This window comes from Anastrepha obliqua, chromosome 4 (genome assembly GCF_027943255.1).
Source record: "Anastrepha obliqua isolate idAnaObli1 chromosome 4, idAnaObli1_1.0, whole genome shotgun sequence".
Taxonomy (NCBI): Eukaryota; Metazoa; Arthropoda; class Insecta; order Diptera; family Tephritidae; genus Anastrepha; species Anastrepha obliqua.
In genome coordinates this window covers 37,091,798-37,110,603 of record NC_072895.1, presented here as the reverse complement: position 1 = coordinate 37,110,603, position 18,806 = coordinate 37,091,798, and the positions used below count along the sequence as shown (strand labels likewise).

The 18,806-nt window shown below is 34.7% G+C and overlaps 1 protein-coding gene across 9 annotated transcripts in view; it reads left to right on the top strand.

The window, feature by feature from the left end:
• Window positions 1-18,806, top strand: part of LOC129245026 (PDZ and LIM domain protein Zasp) — a 113,572-nt gene that overhangs the window by 85,998 nt on the left and 8,768 nt on the right. For 5 of the 9 annotated variants that reach the window (XM_054882978.1, XM_054882976.1, XM_054882984.1 and 2 more), the window contains 3 exons: window positions 2,460-2,565; window positions 7,862-9,205; window positions 9,400-9,541. In XM_054882978.1, the coding sequence (XP_054738953.1) occupies window positions 2,460-2,565; window positions 7,862-9,205; window positions 9,400-9,541 (1,592 nt within the window). Of the gene's footprint in view, window positions 1-2,459; window positions 2,566-7,861; window positions 9,206-9,399; window positions 9,542-11,920; window positions 12,068-16,919; window positions 17,259-18,806 lie in introns of those variants that run through there. The other 4 variants (XM_054882981.1, XM_054882983.1, XM_054882979.1 and 1 more) reach the window with 3 other exon arrangements.

Sequence of the window (18,806 nt, the reverse complement as noted above, 5' to 3'; positions counted from 1 at the left end):
GTGAAAATATGAAATTTCGCCAAGTAGGTGAATTGTTTTGATAGCCATTTCAGTTACCAAATACTTATAGCAAGCTTATACATATATGAACATACATATACACAAACATGTCATTGGTGAATATTTTTACGATGTAACAATAAAATTATAGAAAAGCATCCTCTAATAGCAGCCTCCTTTCATCAGGCAATGGCTAACCTCTGAATGCATTTTCGTCATTGAATATCTACTAATAAAATCCAATTGTCATTTGTAAAAGTATGACGTGAAACTATAGATACCTTTAGTTGCTAAAAAATATCTACTTATATACAAATATTCCCAATCGAAAGAGAACACGGCCCAAACCTCTTAGTTTTATGACGCCACTGCAGCCAAGTGTGTTTTTGCGCGACTCTCTTTCGGTTAGTCCCGAATTCCAAGCTCACTAATAGAAAAAGTGTACGTCAACCAAAGGCTCTTTTCTTACATAATGAAACCGCCTATAAAAACCCATATGCGTTGGTGTTACAATGATTTATTTGCCCTTCTGTTCGCGTGGTCAACGTCTTCGTTGGGTGCATTCAATGTACGTTAATCGTAGTCCTTTTAGTGTGTCTTTCTGCCTTCAAAAAGCACCTCATGAAAACCAGCATAAAACTGTTGGTCCATCTATTTTTGGAAAAACTTCAAGATGTACACTACAAATAGGAGAAGAAACTCTCGATTGCACAGCAATTAAATGCCTAAGGCCTTTTATTTTGTTTTTATCATAAACAATGGAAGTTTATTTATATAAACAAAAAAATAATTATAGATTTAAATAAAAAAATAATGAAATGCCCAACTTAAAGAAAGCAGCGCATTATTTTTAATAAATTAAAAGAAAAACTTAACATTTCTTGGTAGATAAATGGCTCTCAATAACTGTCTTGCACCGCCTCGGCATTGACGCTATCAAATTGCCGACGATGATCTGAGGTATATTTCTCGACGTTTCAAGGAAAAATTGGTCAGCATTTGTTACATTACTGCGATCAATTCTCTTTTTTTAAATTTCCCATAAGTTTCCTATAGGATTAAGGTCTGGGGAATGTGGGGGCCACTCCCTCACGTCTACTTTATTCTTCTGGAATCATGATTTAAGGACCTTTGTCGTATGCTTTGGGTCATTGACCTATTGGAAGATCTATTTTAGAGCCATTTCTAGATGGGCAGGTGGCAGCATTGCGGATTCCATAATTCCATAGATTCTGATTGTAAAGTAAGAGTTTGTTTTCGACACTCAACTTTATATTTCTGCTAATACGCCAATTAAGTTTATTATATTTGGTGATGTATATTTTGTTGTGATAAATTTTATTATTAAATTAATTTATGAAAGTTTTGAGTTTTTTATTAGTATTTTCGAAAATGTGCGTATATAATGAGATGAAATTTGTTTCGAAAAGAAAACCATTAGACATGCAGGGTAAATTCAAATTAGTTTTCAGAATTTGACGCTCCTCCAGCGTGGTTGAATATTTTATTTATATTACAAATAAATTATTCCGTAGATTATTAATTAGAAAAATGTTTTTAGTTTTTTGTACAAAACAGGTATTTTTTTAATTTTAAAATTTTTTCTTCAAATTTTTCAAATACAAAGTATATAATTATGCATATTAGAGTCATTTTTTTTTCATGCTAACCGCCGCCAGTTGGACACACCAAGTGAGGCCAATTCCTTCTCCACCTGATCTTTCCAATGTAGGCGAGGCTTTTCTCTTCCTTTGTTACCCCCAGCTGGTTCCACATCGAATACTTTCAGAGCTGGAGCGTCTGGAGCTAATAGAGAGGCATGACGTAGCAAGTGGAGCCCCTGGATCTTTATTTACAGCACTCTATCCATGTCGTCGTAAAGCTCATACAGTTCATTTTTCCATCGCCTACGATATTCGCCGTTGTCAGAGTGCAAAAAGGTCCAAAAATCTTCCACAGAATCTTTCTCTCAAAAACTCCAAGGGACGTCTCATCGGATGTTGTCATCGTCAACTCTTCTGCGCCATACATTAGTACGGGCATAATGAGAGACTTGAAGAGTGTTAGTTTTGTTCGTCGAGAGAGGACTTTACTGCTCAGTTGCCTACTTAGTATCACCTGCAATAAATTGAAATTATTCGTAAAAAAATTATGTGATACTTAAATAGGTGGAACAGGCGGATCAGGACCATATTTTTACTTTTTTATTTATTTACACGCATTCATTTTCAATAATTTTTTACTTAAACCCCGATTTTGAACACGAAAGTTCCTTATCTCGATTTCGAAGACTAACTTCGAAAGTCGAATAAATTACTTTTTTACTTATGACTCTTTAAAAAAATTGGATTGGATTGACTCTTTAAAAAAATTGAAAGTTGATTTTGTCATATAGTGTAGTTGTCAAGTGTCTAAGTTTTCAACGCCCAATTAAATTTTTATTTTATCTAACTTTTCAGGAACACCAAATTAAGTGCCAACACCATCTCGTCCGCATTGAATGCTCACGGCTTTAGCGACATACCCTACTCTAATGGCGGAAGTGCCAAGCCATCTCCTGTTCCGGTAAGCATACCAACACGTCTACGTACACACATAAAAACTATTTGTTATTTTTTTTTGTCGCAACTGAAAGCGCCCATTAACACATACGAGTACATACAAGAACACACCAAAACACGAAATAATTCGGGCATAAGGCAATTTCTCATTTCTTTATGCTGCGCTCGAGAAGCGAGTTTATGTTCATAGCTTTCATTTAAAAACTGCTGTTAACTTTTTGAATACGCTGCAATTTTGCTTATTGCATTTTTTTTTTACAATACATATATAGATACTTATTTATATATAATACGGGCATACGAGTCCGCATAAAAAAGAATGAGCGAGAAAATCAAAATACTTGGCCAAAAAGCTACTAACGACATGAGATGGCATACCCGATTTGAGTTCCATTGCAAATGCCATTTTAGTGTGAAGGTGATGTATACAGTGCGCGAAAAGCTTGCAAAAACAGTGATGAAATTGAATGAGAATTTGCAAAGATAGCACAATTTTTTACATACTACAGGTCGCCGCGTAAGTGCTACTTGTAGTGTGCCTGGGGTACTCTTGGCATCTAACAGGTCGCCTAAAATAATACCGGGACGCAAAGTCTTTTGAGTTCTGTTAAATCGCAAATATTTATTGTTTGCAGGTTTGCGTAAAATTTCGCGCGATATAAAGTACAAGGTGGCGCAAAATTAGTCACCCTATCCGAAGATTTATAATTTTTGCAAAAGATGACCATCACTCAAAATTATTATTATTTTTTATTTAGTAAAAAAGTTAAATAAGATTTGATGATTAATTTAGCGCCACCTTGTTTTTGCTTCCATCGTAAATCTTTATATTCGGTTGAAATGTTTGCATTCTCAAATAATGAACACTCGGAAATGTTTTGCATTTTTTCGCGCACTGTAGCTATGTATGTATGTATGTACTCGTACCTATGTCCACGTAGGGTGCGCGAGTAGGTACATGTCAATTTTGCATGAAATGCATTTTATTTGATATTAAAATTTTGCATGTTTAAGAAAAATTTTTTTTAACCCAAAGCCGCAAGTGCAATGAAAGGTTGAATTGAATAGGCCATCATTTAGGAAGCTGTTAAAATAGTTTCAGGTACACTTAATTACATAATCAGACAGCAAATATACTCATCAGCTCGACATAAATAGGTATTTTGCCATTCATTAAATTGAGTGTATACAAATTTTATGGCTCACTGACTTCCTTTCAATTGGCACCTGCTTACATATATCGGAGCACCAAATTAAAATAAATTCGTTCTAAAAATAACGAAATCGAATAAACTTGTAGCGGGCACACACAGCAGCGTATGCAGATATGTAACTATAAAGCATTTTGGCAATCAATTTACACACCATCAAATGCAAATCGAAAATACAACGCTGCATATGTATGTAGATGGGTATGTATGTGTGTGTGTAAATATGCTGCATACACATGGGCGTCTATTTCCATTTCTCTAAAATTGGGGTAATGATTAATAAAGCAGCAGCATGATTTACAACTCAATTGGCCTGCTTTAATATGACTGAAAACTATTTTAGAGTCAAATCGTAATGGATTCAACATAGGAATAAATTTAACTGAATTAGTGTTTTTTTAAGATTTACTAGTTCTTATGTCTTCATTAACATACTCGTACTATATGTATACGTCAGAGAGCATTTCAACGTGGGCTTTGTAAACTCACTGCTGTGCGCTCACTGCAAGCGTGACTCGTAGCAGTGAATCGTATGTAAATTTTCTCACTAACAGTAAGCTGTTATGCACTCATTTGCTTTCAAGTACTTCATCTTCTTCCTCTTTTTAACTGAAATTATTTAACTGCAAAACTGGTGTATGTCAAACGAACCGCGTATTCGCACGATTAAATAATAAAAGATTGGTTTCAAACTGAAATTTGACACTGCTTAATCTATTGTTGCATTTGGGAAGTAGAGATTTGGGGGAAGAATTGGATTTTTTCTGTGGAAGCGAGAAAGCCGCTTGAATACAGAACCATTTATTATTGAATCATGGCGTATGCGAATGATATTGACTGGAAGTACCTTATTGAAAAAATAAGAGCAAGCAGCTTCGAAAATGTATACTGAAGGTGTAAGTTTTGAATTGTAGGTGAATGTTACTACTTACTATCTACCTCCTTACTCTTCAGGGTTTTAAATACAATGGGCTTTTTAGCCTGAGTATTTTAGTAGTTGCAAATCTCTCGATGTTTCTTGGCACGATTTTTTCAAAATTTCATTTCAAGCTGTACTTAGTAATGATGAATCAAACACTACCCAGAACAACCCTTTAAACGAGTATCACATAAAAAAACAATATTTTGAAAGGCATCTTTAAACTTAGCACAAAAGAGCGGGTCGCAGTATAGTTTGGAACACTTTTGGGTATGTCAAAGATGACACCGCACCGAATTTATTCTGGAGGTCACACACACACTTACAAATCAATTACCACTTGCGCCGACTTGAATGCAATATCGTAGAAAAAAATTATATAAGCGAAGAAAATATAACCATTGAAGTGAATTAGAGTGATAAGAAAGAACCCGTGGAAATAGTCACTAAATGGATTGTCAAAAACTGTCGTCCAAATTAAATGATAGGCGACAATTTTTTTTCTTGATTGGCGCTATAACCGTTTACGCAATTTTGGCCCAGTTGAACGTTTCTTTCTCCTGCTAACCGGCCCCAGTTGGACACATCGAGTGAAACCAAGTCCTTTTCCACCTGATCTTTTCAATGCAGAGGAGGACTTCCTTTTTTCATGCTACCAGCAGCTGGTACCGCTTCGAATACTTTCAGAACCGGAATCTTTGTATTCATTCGGATGACATGACCCAGCCAACGAAGCCGCTGGATCTTGTCATGTCATCGTTCGGCAGTTCATACAGCTCAGTATTCCATCGCCTATGGTTATGATTTTCGCCATCACCAACGCGAAAGGGTCCAAACATCTACCGCAGATTCTTTCCCTCAAACACTCCAAGGAACGCCTCATAGGTGTTACAGGAGACGAAAAACTTGTAAGAAATTTTGCTTTCCAACGGTGTTCGCAACTTCATCAAACATATTTGTAATTATAGGACTAGTTTTCAATTGGTCCATAAAAAATATCAAAGATGTCATCCACTCGTTATTCAAATCAATCACTTAAAAATGTGATTCACTCATTCACTTGACTTTTTTCACTTAAATGCTAACGCATTTTATGTTTACAGAGCCACTGAGGGGTTGGACTGTTAGATTTGCCAACGAATGTTATGTTTACAAAGCCACTGAGTGGTTGGACTGTTAGATAGGAGAAGAATACGAGTGACTTAGTAAGCGCTTTAATTCCATTCGCTCTACTCTATGGTATGCACATATATATGTATGTGTGTATATCTATGAAATATTCAATGATTCAGAATTTGATTTTTAATCCTATACGTGATCCAACACAATTTAGTGGTAATTAAAAATGAAGACTTTGTCTTAGAATAGGATGCATTGATCAAAGAGATTTCTATGTTAACAAAGTAAATGCACGTCACGATCAGCGCCCTTCTAATTGCTTTCGCTCCCACCGCCTTTGTACAAAGTGTTTTGCAGTCGCGTTGGCACTTATTGACGAATAAATCACACGTACCGTTGCAGTGATTTCGATGTAATTGGCAAGCTCTTAGTTTGCTTTTATCCAACGCGTTCGAATGGTGGTCCGTGCTCTTGCCGACCGCTGCAGCGCATACGACAACTTTAATATTTTATTTGTTGAATTTTAATATACCAAATTCAAAGAGATAACGATTTAAATAATTCCACAAAACGACAATTTTTAATTCCTATTCTTCTAGGAACTTTAGCGAATTTTCTCGAAAAAGTGCTGTGTTTTCAAAGAAAATAAAATATTTCTCACAGGATTGTGTGTGATTTCATTACATAACACCATGGCCATCAACTCTTGTGTGCAACTTTTGGAAAACTCCTTCATGCTGGCGAAAAACCTATCGCGGAAATAATTGTTTCAGTGTTAACACTTCGTGAATTTTCGTATGAATTGACCTTGACCCAAAATGCTAAATGCAGAAGTACAGCTTTGCCAAATAAATCCGATATTGAGTGGAGTCGTTTCGACTCATTGCGGTGCTATAAATAAACTATGAAATAGCGAATAAGCTTTACGCATTCAGCAACTATTCTTCATTCAATAATGAAGAAATCATAATTAAAGCCGCAAAAAGCATTAATCTTCAATGATTATTATTTAAGAAAACAGTTGGTGACGATGCGATCGCTCGACCTCAGAAATTGCAAAAATTATTGTATGAACAGATGCGGAAAAAAAATTGCTAGTTTACGCCTTTCTAGGGACCAGCTTCCTTCCATAAATCGTATAATCTGTGTTAAAATAATTAAACAAATTTAAATAGCATTCAAAATTTTATTGAAAGTTGAATGTGGATCGAAATCAGTGACACTTCACAGGCAGTAATCAATTTAAATTAGTTTGAAAGTTTCCTATTTTTCTATAGTTCTAAATTCGACGATATCCGATCCATATTAGAGAACTAAATTTAGGAATAAAAAATAAAAAAAAACATTTAAATAATTGACACTTCTCTTAGGTGTTTGGCCGAGCTCCTCCTCCTATATATGGCGTGCGTCTTTATGTTGTTCCACAAACGGGAAATAAAGGGCTAAAAAAATTGGTGTAAACAAATGAAAAAATATAATCTTATTTATTTGATTATTTGCCCTTTTTTTAAATTAACAAGCGGGTGCTTCCAGTCAGAGCTATAAGACTCTAACTTCAGTAAAATAGCCATAAATTAGCTGAGGTGTTTTCTTTAGAATTTTGTTTTTTTGTTTTTTTTTTTTTTGCTAGCAAAAGACTGATTTTAGTGTGAAATGTCACCTTGACAACGAGCACAAACTTGAAATTATTTGATCGATACTTGACAAGATATCGATCACTACAGCCATCTACCGCGAAAATAATGGATTACTTTTTCCCTAAGCTAATATATACGTTTTGTTGTTGTGTTGCCACGCTAATTTGCCAGTGTAATGATGTCAGGTTTTAGGCATTTAATTGTGAATAGCCTTAATATGTATTCGTGCTCCATAAATTAAAAAAAAAACCAACTAACAGAACTTAGCCAATATTGATAATTTATGTTCTTTTTTTCGCATTTTTTGTTCTTGCTGTTACTTGCCGCCGGATGATTTTTTCGCTTTGTTCGCTGTTGTGCGTTTACTAACCGACTAACATTGCCGCTTCGCCTTTGAAAAAATAACACCTCCAGGGAGCACAGCTTCACGAATGGACCGATGCAAATAAAGAGGACAATACTGACTTACCACTGCCACCGCCTCCCTCGCCCACCTTGCTGCAACAGCTAGAAATCGATAGCCAATGCCGTGGCTATATTGACGATAACACAACCGACACGAAGCAACAATTACAACACACACGCACAAATAGCAGCAGCCTCTCAACGCTTTCGAATACTTCCAATAGCCCGTCCATGTCATCGGAAGCACATTCAATTCACAATCTAGCCATTGTAGAGGGTATAGAGGGAACGCCACCAACGTCAATGGCAGGATCCGCCGTTGCAGTGGATGAAAAGTCCAGTGGTTACGCTTCTACTACGTCGTTGCATTCTCGTCAAACCTCATCGTCGTCTTCTTCGGTGTGTGGCATTAGCAGAGACGCGGATATTAGTTCACTGTCGTCACCACCACCGCCTCCACCGCTACCGCCGTCTCTACCAATACAGATGATTCAACAGCCGCATCGGCAACAAAATGAAAATGATATGAATTCACAAAATCAGTATGGCAATGGCGGTGGTTTAGCGGGAAGTGGTGTTGGTAGCAAAAATTCACCGTCAGGTGGAGTTTATAGCAAATTTTTGAAGGAGTATTCCAACAAGTTGCTAACACACAGCAATAACAATAAAACACAAACAAATCCGCTATTTCTTGACAATTCCCCAAACAACAGTTTCAATAGTAAAAACTCAAACAAAACTATCGTTACAAATAACAGTCAGAATCGCTTAAATGACACCGCCCCACCATACCAACCAACAACACAGATATCAGCGGTCGCTCATCCACAATCAATTCAAAACTTAAACTCAACAAGCACAACCACAGCCGCAGTCGCAGTCACATCCTCAGCCACAGCCACAGCCGCAGCAACAGCAAAGTCAAAAACCACACACCCTTCGGTTGTTGCTGCCATAGCAACGACGCCCCCTAATTTATTAAATTTTAATCCATGCCAGCAGGTTGCCAAAGCAGCAACAGCATCGGCGACATCCCCACCAGCAGTTTCCCTACCGCCACCAACAACAACAGCAATTAGTGCAATAATCAATAACGCGACCTCTTTAGACACTGCCAACAGTAACAGCAGCAGCAACAGCAAGAGTAGCAATCGCTGCGAAGGTGGACAGTTAAGTGAGTCGGAAAATACCCACGACACAGCCAAAGAGATCACATCAGCAATGTTGGCAAATCAATCATCGGCACTTGATGACTCGCTGAACGACCAGCCATTCGGTGAATACGTTACCTTAACGGGCAGCGTCATCCGTAGTGTCGTTCCGCCTGGTAAGGGTGTAAACATCAACTATAAGGTAAGTGAGCGCATCGACTCAGAAACGACCTAAGGCTTTGTCTAAGCTGTAACTTGTTTGGAGCTCGTTTAGTTGTTGTTATAATTAACTGCCTTCTAATTCAAAAATAGTTCTGTGTGGATTTAGACATTTGACTGCTATGGAATAGCATTAGCGAATATATAATTTTAATATGTAAACGTCTTTGCTTGTAGGTCAATCAGGGATACGCTAGACCCTTCGGAGCTGCTTCTGGCCCACCAGCCGCTGCCCCCAAGTCGCCGGTTTCGTATGCGCCACAGAGGCCTGCGGTCAACCCGTACGCCACATTGCCGCGCACCAATATTGGCCAACAAGGTAAGGATGTTAAACATCTTCAATATTACAACGACGACGACGATGACGATTACTGTTCAAGTGGTATGGAATGGATCTAGTTTGTTTAGAGCCTTCACTAGACGAAACAATTCGAGCAAATTCTTATCATTTTGAGCTTAAATATTTTTTATAACGCAGTAACTAATGTACGACTTAGCGTATTTGTAGCGTATAAATGTGATCTCATTTCTTGCTCGGAAATTTAGGAAAATTGTATGAATACAATAAGTGTTTAATTGAAAATAGATGCTTACATATATTTGTTAGGAAAATTCGTTATGATTGAATTTTTATTTTTGCGTTATTTATTACATTTGTATTTGTGTTCACAATAACAGCAGCGCGATTTAATGAAATTTGTAAAAGGCGAGGCTAGAAGCACCGAAAGATTGGTAATTCCTAAAACACTCAGGCCCATTGCATTCGAAGCTCTGGAAAGTAAAAGGGTTGATAGTGAAGAAGGAAGGGAGAAAAGTGACAGAAGGAAAGATATAGGATAGGGTAGAGACAGAGACAGCTACAGAGATAGATAGTGTTGTGAGATTATCCAGATTCCTTGGCAAATCTAAAAATATGCTCCAGTTTGAGAGAACGAATATTAATCATTCTCATGACATCGGAACCCAAAATTCGAAAATACTCAGTGCTGTCTGGCTTCTCTAAGCTGACCCCATTGGCTGTGTCCTGTAATAATACCGACCATCAACCGAACGCTTTTCTTCCAAGTATTAGAAGAAAGTACGACAGTTTTCTGTTTGGTTTTGTTACAAAGCAATGACTCGCTTTTTTTTATGAAATTACGATTTATACCACAACAAAAACCAATATAACTTAAAGTTTCAATTTTGTAGGAAATTTAAAAATATTCAACAAACTTACATCAAAATTTCAAACTTTTTAATGAGAGTTCTTGGAAAGATTTTGAGTATACATTTTTGTAGCACATTGAATTTTGTTTTTGTTAGTCAATATTTTGTCAGTTTAAAGTGGCTCGAAATTCAAGTTGATTTTTCATATTGTTTTGTTGTCCGTCTTATGAGTTTTTCTGCAAGTAAGGAATGCTTGCACTTTTTTTGGTTGGAAGTAGAAGAAAAAGAATTATTGGATGACGACCAACAGGGCTAATTACGTTCGTATTTATTAACCACTTCATGCTACTGATGAATGCCATCAGGTGTGTGATATTTGAACCCGCAATATCCGCAGTTGTAGCTAAAAAGTGCGACCCCAGATGTGTAAACCTTTGCCCGGAGAGAGTAGGGCAGCGGAGAAGAAGGTGCTGAGATGATTCCCCCTTAAGCCAGAGAGAGCCTTCTGCAGAAAGAACTCAAAGCAATCCCGTCTCATCGCATGAACACCAAACGGGCAATATAGACTACAGGTGCTCAAGGAAACTCTCGATGAAACCGCCTCCAGAGTTCCCTGCCTAGCCAGCTTATAAGCCCAGCAGTTTCATTCTGGTTTCCGCGAGCCCAAATGAGCCTAATAGCGAAGTATTTTGCTGCAGTCGAGAGAGAGGTCAGGCATTCCCCGACTAATTTCAAAAGCTATGCGCATTAAGCCGCGTACTCTAAATTTTTCTAAAGATTCCACTTAAAAACTTTGAAAATTTTATGTAAATGTGTTCAATTTTGTACAAAAGCTTGACACTTTAAGTTGTATGGTTTTAGTTGTAGTTTAAACTATATTTTTATAAAAAACAACATATAAAAAAAGAAATTAATAAATATTCAAAGCTTTGCAAAATGTCACGCTGCTGTTATTGTGAACATGGGCGTATATGAGTCACATTTGAAAAAAACAAAAATATTTAACTTTTTTAAAAATATTTTTGGTATACTTCTGAGATCCACTGTGGCATCAAAGCGCCTAATGAAATTTTATTTAAATTAAATCAAATGCTTTAACCTCTTGCTTTCGCAAAATTCATGACTTATGCATTGGCCAACAAAATTTACTGACACTGCACCTGAACATTTAAAAATAGTCACTCATTAACAAACACATTAAATACCAAATTTCTATACGGCAAAGCTTCAAAATTCGATTGCGTTTAACAGTTTAAAAATACAGCATTTCGTATTGCTGGAAACAATGTTCCCGGAGCTTACGTTAATATCTGAAAGAAACATTTTCTAAACTCTTTAACTTTGCTTTGAGTGCTGTTAATATCCAACTGAAATATTTTACCTTTTGTTAATCCCGATCGAAACCACCGCCACCACCACCACCTCGTCAAAGCCAAAGCCAAAGCCAAAAGCAAAAACGTTTAGTATGTCTCTAAAATGGCCGGCATGCACATATATTCACACATACATACATATAATTCTATGAATTTACATGTGTATATGTTACTAGGTCGACGCATAAACACATACAACAATTACAGCAACAATTACCCAACACAATTTAGAAAGCCAATATCAACGAACTATGGGTCCAATAAATACGCGACCATGCCCGTGTATAATATTTCTAAATACAACAACAGCTACTACAATCAAGGTAAAAACCGATTGTAAGGCCACAATGGAAAGTTCGAAAGCAGCACGCTTCGACGCTTTGAGCTTTTTAATCCTTGAGTAAATATCAAAAAATACATAGCCTGTTGTAGTACTTACAAAAAATACTTGTGCGCAGCATAATACATACATATATGTACATATGTATGTGTAATATTCCATAAAGTCAGTAGTATAGAAAAAGGTATTGCATTCTCAAGCAAAAACACGCATTTACTTACTTACTTACTTGTAGATAAATACATTCGAAAATACATCAGCAATTTTCCAACAACTAGGCACATACATACATACATACATACATATATGCAAAAGTAACGGCTTAAAAAGAATATTCCAATGTTTATTATGTTCACTGTTTAGCTTTTAAGGAACTACAGATGACGGACCTGGGCTGGGCTGTCTCATTGTTTGAATCCGATATGCACTTAATGTGCTGAAGTTGGCAAATATGTGCATAAGGGTGGAGGGAATTTTTTTTTAATCGCCTTAGGCAGATCTGCAGAAAGTTGACTTTCTAGCTCAGATATAAGAGCTTGCCCCCATACTAATAATTGTTGAAAAAAAAAAAAGTAAAATGGAATTTTCATTTTGCGCAACGAAAAAATGGCGTGCCTATTTGTAGATATACACAGGCGTACGTACGTTGTAAGCTGGCCCCGTTTCACTTTTGTTTGTTGTTAGTGCTTAAATTTATTTAAAAGCGTTTTCATGGCCTTTTAGGGTGGCATCAAATGCCTTTCAGTGAGACGAGATCGCCTTGTGGGTGATAAGTTGTGTCGGGTTTATTATATATTATTAATTACTATTGTTATTGTTATTTTATTATAGTACTGTAAAGAATATACACAAAGTTAAAGTTGAAAACTTTCGATATATGAGGTTTATTAATAGCTGCGTAAAATTAATTATTAATTTTTTTTGTATTTGATTAAGCTTGGGGCACTTCAAAACGTTATTCTAAAAAGCTAATATTTTGTTGATTGATTATTATAAAGGCAACTTCAAATTGATATGCTATTACAAAACAAAAAAAAGTATATAAAGGGCGGTTAAGTTTCACGAGCCGGTGTTGATTTTGAATAAAATACAATATTTTTAGGAAATTATTGTAATTTCTCTTTATTATGATAATATTGGTATGGCTCAATTACGTATAAAACAAAATATCGACCAAATGGCCGCCGCGGTCTCGATGGCACTCCTCCATCCGATGGTCCAAACTTTCGATGACGCTGAGGCATAATTGAGGTTCTATGCAGTTACGGCTCTTCAGCCACACTATCGCGAACCGTAGCAATATTTTCTGCAGTACGAACTGTACGAGCATGCACTGGTGTTTTCACATCTCCTACAGACCCGGTTTGCTCAAACTTTTGCACAATTTTTCCGATTGTACGCACATTTGGACGATTAAATTGACCGAAAAAATCACGAAGTGCGCGATATACATTTTGATTTGAACGCCCGTTTTCATAATAAGCCTGAATAACTTTAATGCGTTGCTTGATTGTGTATATTTCAATGGTTCAAATTGAGTTAGTCTTGGATTAGAAAATGTCAAATGAAATGCAAAAGAAAACTTGACGTTTAGGTGTGGTTTACATTCAACATCGGCCCTAAAAATTTAACCAAACTTACAATAATAAAAAAATATGAACAAAATTTCTTTTACTATCGCTTCACCTTTATGTGCATACATACGTACACATCCCTCAAATGCCATTACAAAAACAAAACAAAAAACAAAATATGAAAAAATTTCTTTATGTTAGCGCGGAGTGCCTTTATAGTGCCTTTATAACGGAGCGCCTTAATAAAAAATAGTTAAATTAAAAAAAAAATAGTTGAGCTCAAAAAAAATATGTAGTTGAATTTTCTTCCTGTGGAGTAAAGTACACAATGAATACTATACAAAATCTATATTTGCCCAGGCGAGATGAGTATAAGTTTTTAAAACAATTTTCTGAAAATTTTGAACTTTCAAACTTTAAATTCCTTTTGAAACTTAAATTGATGAGAATATGAAAAACTGAGTATGCAGCCTTACTATATAAAATCTATAGTTTTATATGAAATTTTTCCTGGATAATAATAAAAGTTGGTTTGCGCACGTTGATATGGATACATAAAAGCGGCAGAAAAGGCTTACAATGTGACAAACAACAACAAAAAAAAAGAACATATTTCGTCAAGTGAGATAATCGTTTAACCAAAGGCATTGAGTGAGTAGCGGCACACATTTTAAAGGGACTTCTAGTGATTGCTAAGGCTTATTAAACTGTTTCCACATTTTTTCGGGATGGACATTTTGCCGAATAGTAATAATAATACAATAAAGCACCAATTTTTGGAAGTTACTTATACCGAGGTTATCATTCAATTTATGCTCTACGTCTTGACATAGTTTTTATACGCGCCTGCCAGTCCTAAATGCTACCAGAAATGTTGTTACCCGGAAATTTTATAACAAAAAGTTGTTACGAAGAATGCGCATAGAGACAAAAAAGGAGTTATTGAGCGTGGGGAAATAAGCTACCTATTTACAGAGTGAGCTTAGGCGCAAATTTTTGTCTTTAAAATTAGTCTTTTTTTTGTTTTACAATTTTAACGAATTAATTATATATTTTGTGCGAGATGAATTTTTCAACTCTCTAAAAAAAGAACAAATAAAGCTGGTGAGTGAAAATGCTATGTGCAAGTTTATGTTTATGTTAAAAAATGCCAAACATTTCGATAAATATATCGAATTACAGCTCATGACACGTAGTGCTGAAAAGGCGCAAAATACAAGGGAAAATCCTCGTAAATGCACTGGCAACATTTCAGTGCTATTCATGCGAAACGAACAATAAGCAAAACTAGTCTACCTGTGTGAATTATTCGCACCGAATAGTTTTAGAATAACGCGAAAATAAATTAACACAGACGTTGGCAAACGAAAGATATTCACGCAGGTTCCGTAATTCACGTCCAAGTGAATTTCAATGCAATTGCCAGAAAATTTTAATGAAACTAAGGCGGCAGTGAATTGCAGAATATACACGATTGAAATTCTTAATTACATATATGTATAAATATAAAATCAATACGTTTTTTTGTAATATTGAAGTGCAGTGATGTGCAATAAATCCACAAAAATGAATCTACTCGTTCACATTGGCAGATTAGCTGCAAAATTTGCAATCGGCTGTCAAGATGTTTTCAAAGCTTTTCCTTCATAGAAATTGATTTGGTGGAATATTTTAGTGTTTTTGGTTTGTTTAATTATTATTACCGATATGAAGAAAAGCCATAGTTAACAGTTGGAGGAAATCCGTAAACGACATCTACTGAGTTTGCAAAAAATTATGCCAGCAATACGCATGTGAAATTCGATATTACATTTTATAATAAGCAATAACAGGCCAAAACGACTATGGACACACGTTTTTTTTTTCTGTAATATGAATTTAAAATTTGAGTAAATATCTAACAAACATTTTATTAGAATTATGTCTACTTGCTTCACTTGTCATTTTGAAAACTAAAGCAAATAAGTAAGCATAGCGTTCGGAGGACTCAATAGATCTTTTAGGTCAAAGTGTCGGCCATTGGGCAGACTGCGGGTACAAAATTATTATTAAATAAATCATAGCATTCCGCTAAGTAACAGTTTTTCACCTACTCCAGTAAGAGAAAATAGAGATGAGAACTATAAGCTGGTAAAAACTCTAAAAAAACAATTTCCACTTGAATAGGTTCACTCGTTTAAATAGGTGAGGTTAGCGAGAAATCACTTAAAACAGCGCCAATGTTTTTCCGGTCAACTGTATAGTTAAAGTCTAAGATGCTGCCCTTGTCGAAGGTTTTTATCTAGGCTTTGCCCAAGTAGATGGCGATTAGAACAAAATGAGTTTGCGTTAGGCTTTTTAAGCACTTTTTTTCAAGTATTATTTTTTTGTTTTCGAAATTTCCCAATGATTCTGTTCAACGTTACAGCGTTTTCCCGCTTTCGAGAAAGGTCTTTCGCAAGGGCGCCAAGATACACTTTTATCTGTTGCAAGCTTATTGGATGCAACTTTTGCAAAGTTTCCCAAGCGGAAGAGAGTGGAAGCATCGCAAAATCTCAACTTTTCAAAATAAAAAAATTACAGAATTTACAAGAAAAGCAAATACAAAAAAACTACGTCTTACATGAGCGACTTTCACATGATGGAATAAATTTATGATGAAAGATATATTAGTTATTGCGTTTTCATGTAGTAAATACTACAAAAAAGTGTTGATACCAAGTGCCAAACTACAAACTAAAAAACTAATTGCTTAGGGGAAAAAGTGTCGAGTGTTTACTTGCAAGTACAGGCATCAAGAAATCACCACCAAGACGACGGTAACAATCGCCTACGGAGTATGAACGACGTGTGAAAGTTACTAGGGTGTACTAGAGCTTTTTTTTATTTTTTACCGATGCAGTATAATTCTGGTAAAGACGCACTTCACAAATTTGCTGAAATTTATCTTACTTCGTAAAAATACCACTTCTAAATCGTAAGTGTCGCATTCTGCTGAAACTACAAAATGCCAAGAGTTCGGCTTAAGGCCTTGGGTAGTTTCAATAGGAAAATAATATACGACTTATAAATGCATGTGCACATCTTTTATAATCGAAAATGTTCAGTCGCTCTCTACGGGGACTAAATTTAGTCTAATATTCAAATACGTATTAAAATTTAATAGGCGCAGTAAACTAACACAAGCCCACACTTAGTCATTTAATCTCTTTATTTGCTGTAATACTCGCATTCCAATCTTCCCCAATTAAAAATTATGTATTTTTTAATTCTCCGTTTTAGGTTACGCATATTATTAAACCAAATCAAAGATCAAGTCCCTTCCTTGTATAATAAATTACAAATCTGCTAAGAGGACAGCAGCCTGCAATCCGTGTATCCAGTGTTCCGTGGTGAATTTCAAAATACTTACCAACATACTTTTATATATATTTTAAATGAATTTTTTTGAGATTAAGATGATTGGTTACAATCCACAACTCTGAAAATCCCATCTATTAAATTAATCCTTTAAAATATTTAATTGTACATACATACATACATACATACCTGTCACATTGTTTTGCGTAGAGTTACCAATAAACACTCTCGGATTTTGATTTTTTCTCACAAACTTCGAAATGTGGTTTTGTTTTTTCTCCATATAACTAAACTTTTTTAACCAAGGATGTCCGTGCATTCAATGGACGCGAAATTAGTTTTTGCCATCACATTTATTGGTGGTTCAAACTGCACTAATCGGTGTAAGAATTGCATTTATATAGCAATGCAGTATACACAAATATACAATACTACTTATGCGCATACATACACATACCTATTTATGCTGCATGCATCGTGTCAGCCAATATACAGCTGCGATCAAAATAATAGGAGCGCGACGAATTACCAAATGTCAAGAATTTTTTTGTACCCAATTTGCTTTTTTTTGTTGTTTTCATAAAAGTTTAGTGCATTCTACCATAAAACACAGTCCAAATCAGGGCTAACTTCGTACAAAATGCACAAAAATTTGAAAATTAAAAAAATAAAATAAAAATTCCGAACTTTTTATTCAGATTATTTTATTTTTTATTTTTAAATTCCCAACTTTTTTTATTTAGATCTTTTCAGAAAACTCTAAAAATTTTAAATTTCCAACCTTTTATCAGAATTTTTTCAAAAATTCTATAAACTCAAAATTCCCAACTTTGACAATTCACAAAAATTGAAAAAACCAAAATTTCCACCCCTTTTTCAGATTTTTGTTTTTAATCTAAAAATTTCCAATTTTTTATTCGAAATTTTGTAAAATTTTTTTTTTTTAATTTTAAAAATTCGAAATTTCCAACTTTTTTTCAGAATTTTTTTTTAATTCGAATAATTCAAAATTTCCAGCTTTTTATTCAGAGTTTTTTCAAAAATTTTAAAATTTGCAACTTTTTTTCAGATTTTTCTTAAAAATTCAAAAGTTTTTATTCAGAATTTTTTTTTTCAAAGTTCTAAAAATTAAAAATTCCCAACTTCCTATTCTGATTTTTGTTGTTAACTCCAAAAATTCAAAATGCCCAACTTTTTATTCAGGCTTTTTTAAAAAATTTTGAAAGTTCAAAATTCGAATATTTAAAATTTTGAAAATCCAAAATTTCTAACTTTTTATTTAGAATTTTGTTTTTTCGAATTCTAAAAGCTTAAAATTTCCACCTTTTTCAGATTTTTTTAAATCTCAAAACTTTAAATTTCCAACCTTTACAAAAATTCTGAAACTTAAAAATTCCCAACTTGTTTTAGATTTTTTTCTTATATCTTAAAATTCAAAATTTCTACTTTTTATCAGATTTTTTTGTTATCTAAAAATTCAAAATCTCCAAGTTTTAAAAATTCCGAAACTTCAAAATTTCCATCTTTTTCAGATTCTTTTTTAAATTTCTAAAAATTCAAAATTTCCAACTTTTTTTCAGAATTTTTTGTTTTTGTTTTTTTAATTCAAAATTCCCAACTTTTTATTCAGAATTTGTTTTTACATTCTAAAAATTCAAAAGTTCCAATTTTTTATTCAGGTTTTTTTTTTAGTTCTAAAAATTCAAAATTTCCAACTTTTCATTTATAATTTTTTTTTTAATTTTTAAAACAAATTCTGTGTATGCCGTTTTCTAGCCCATTGAATTTTAGCAAGTGAAAGTTTCAAGT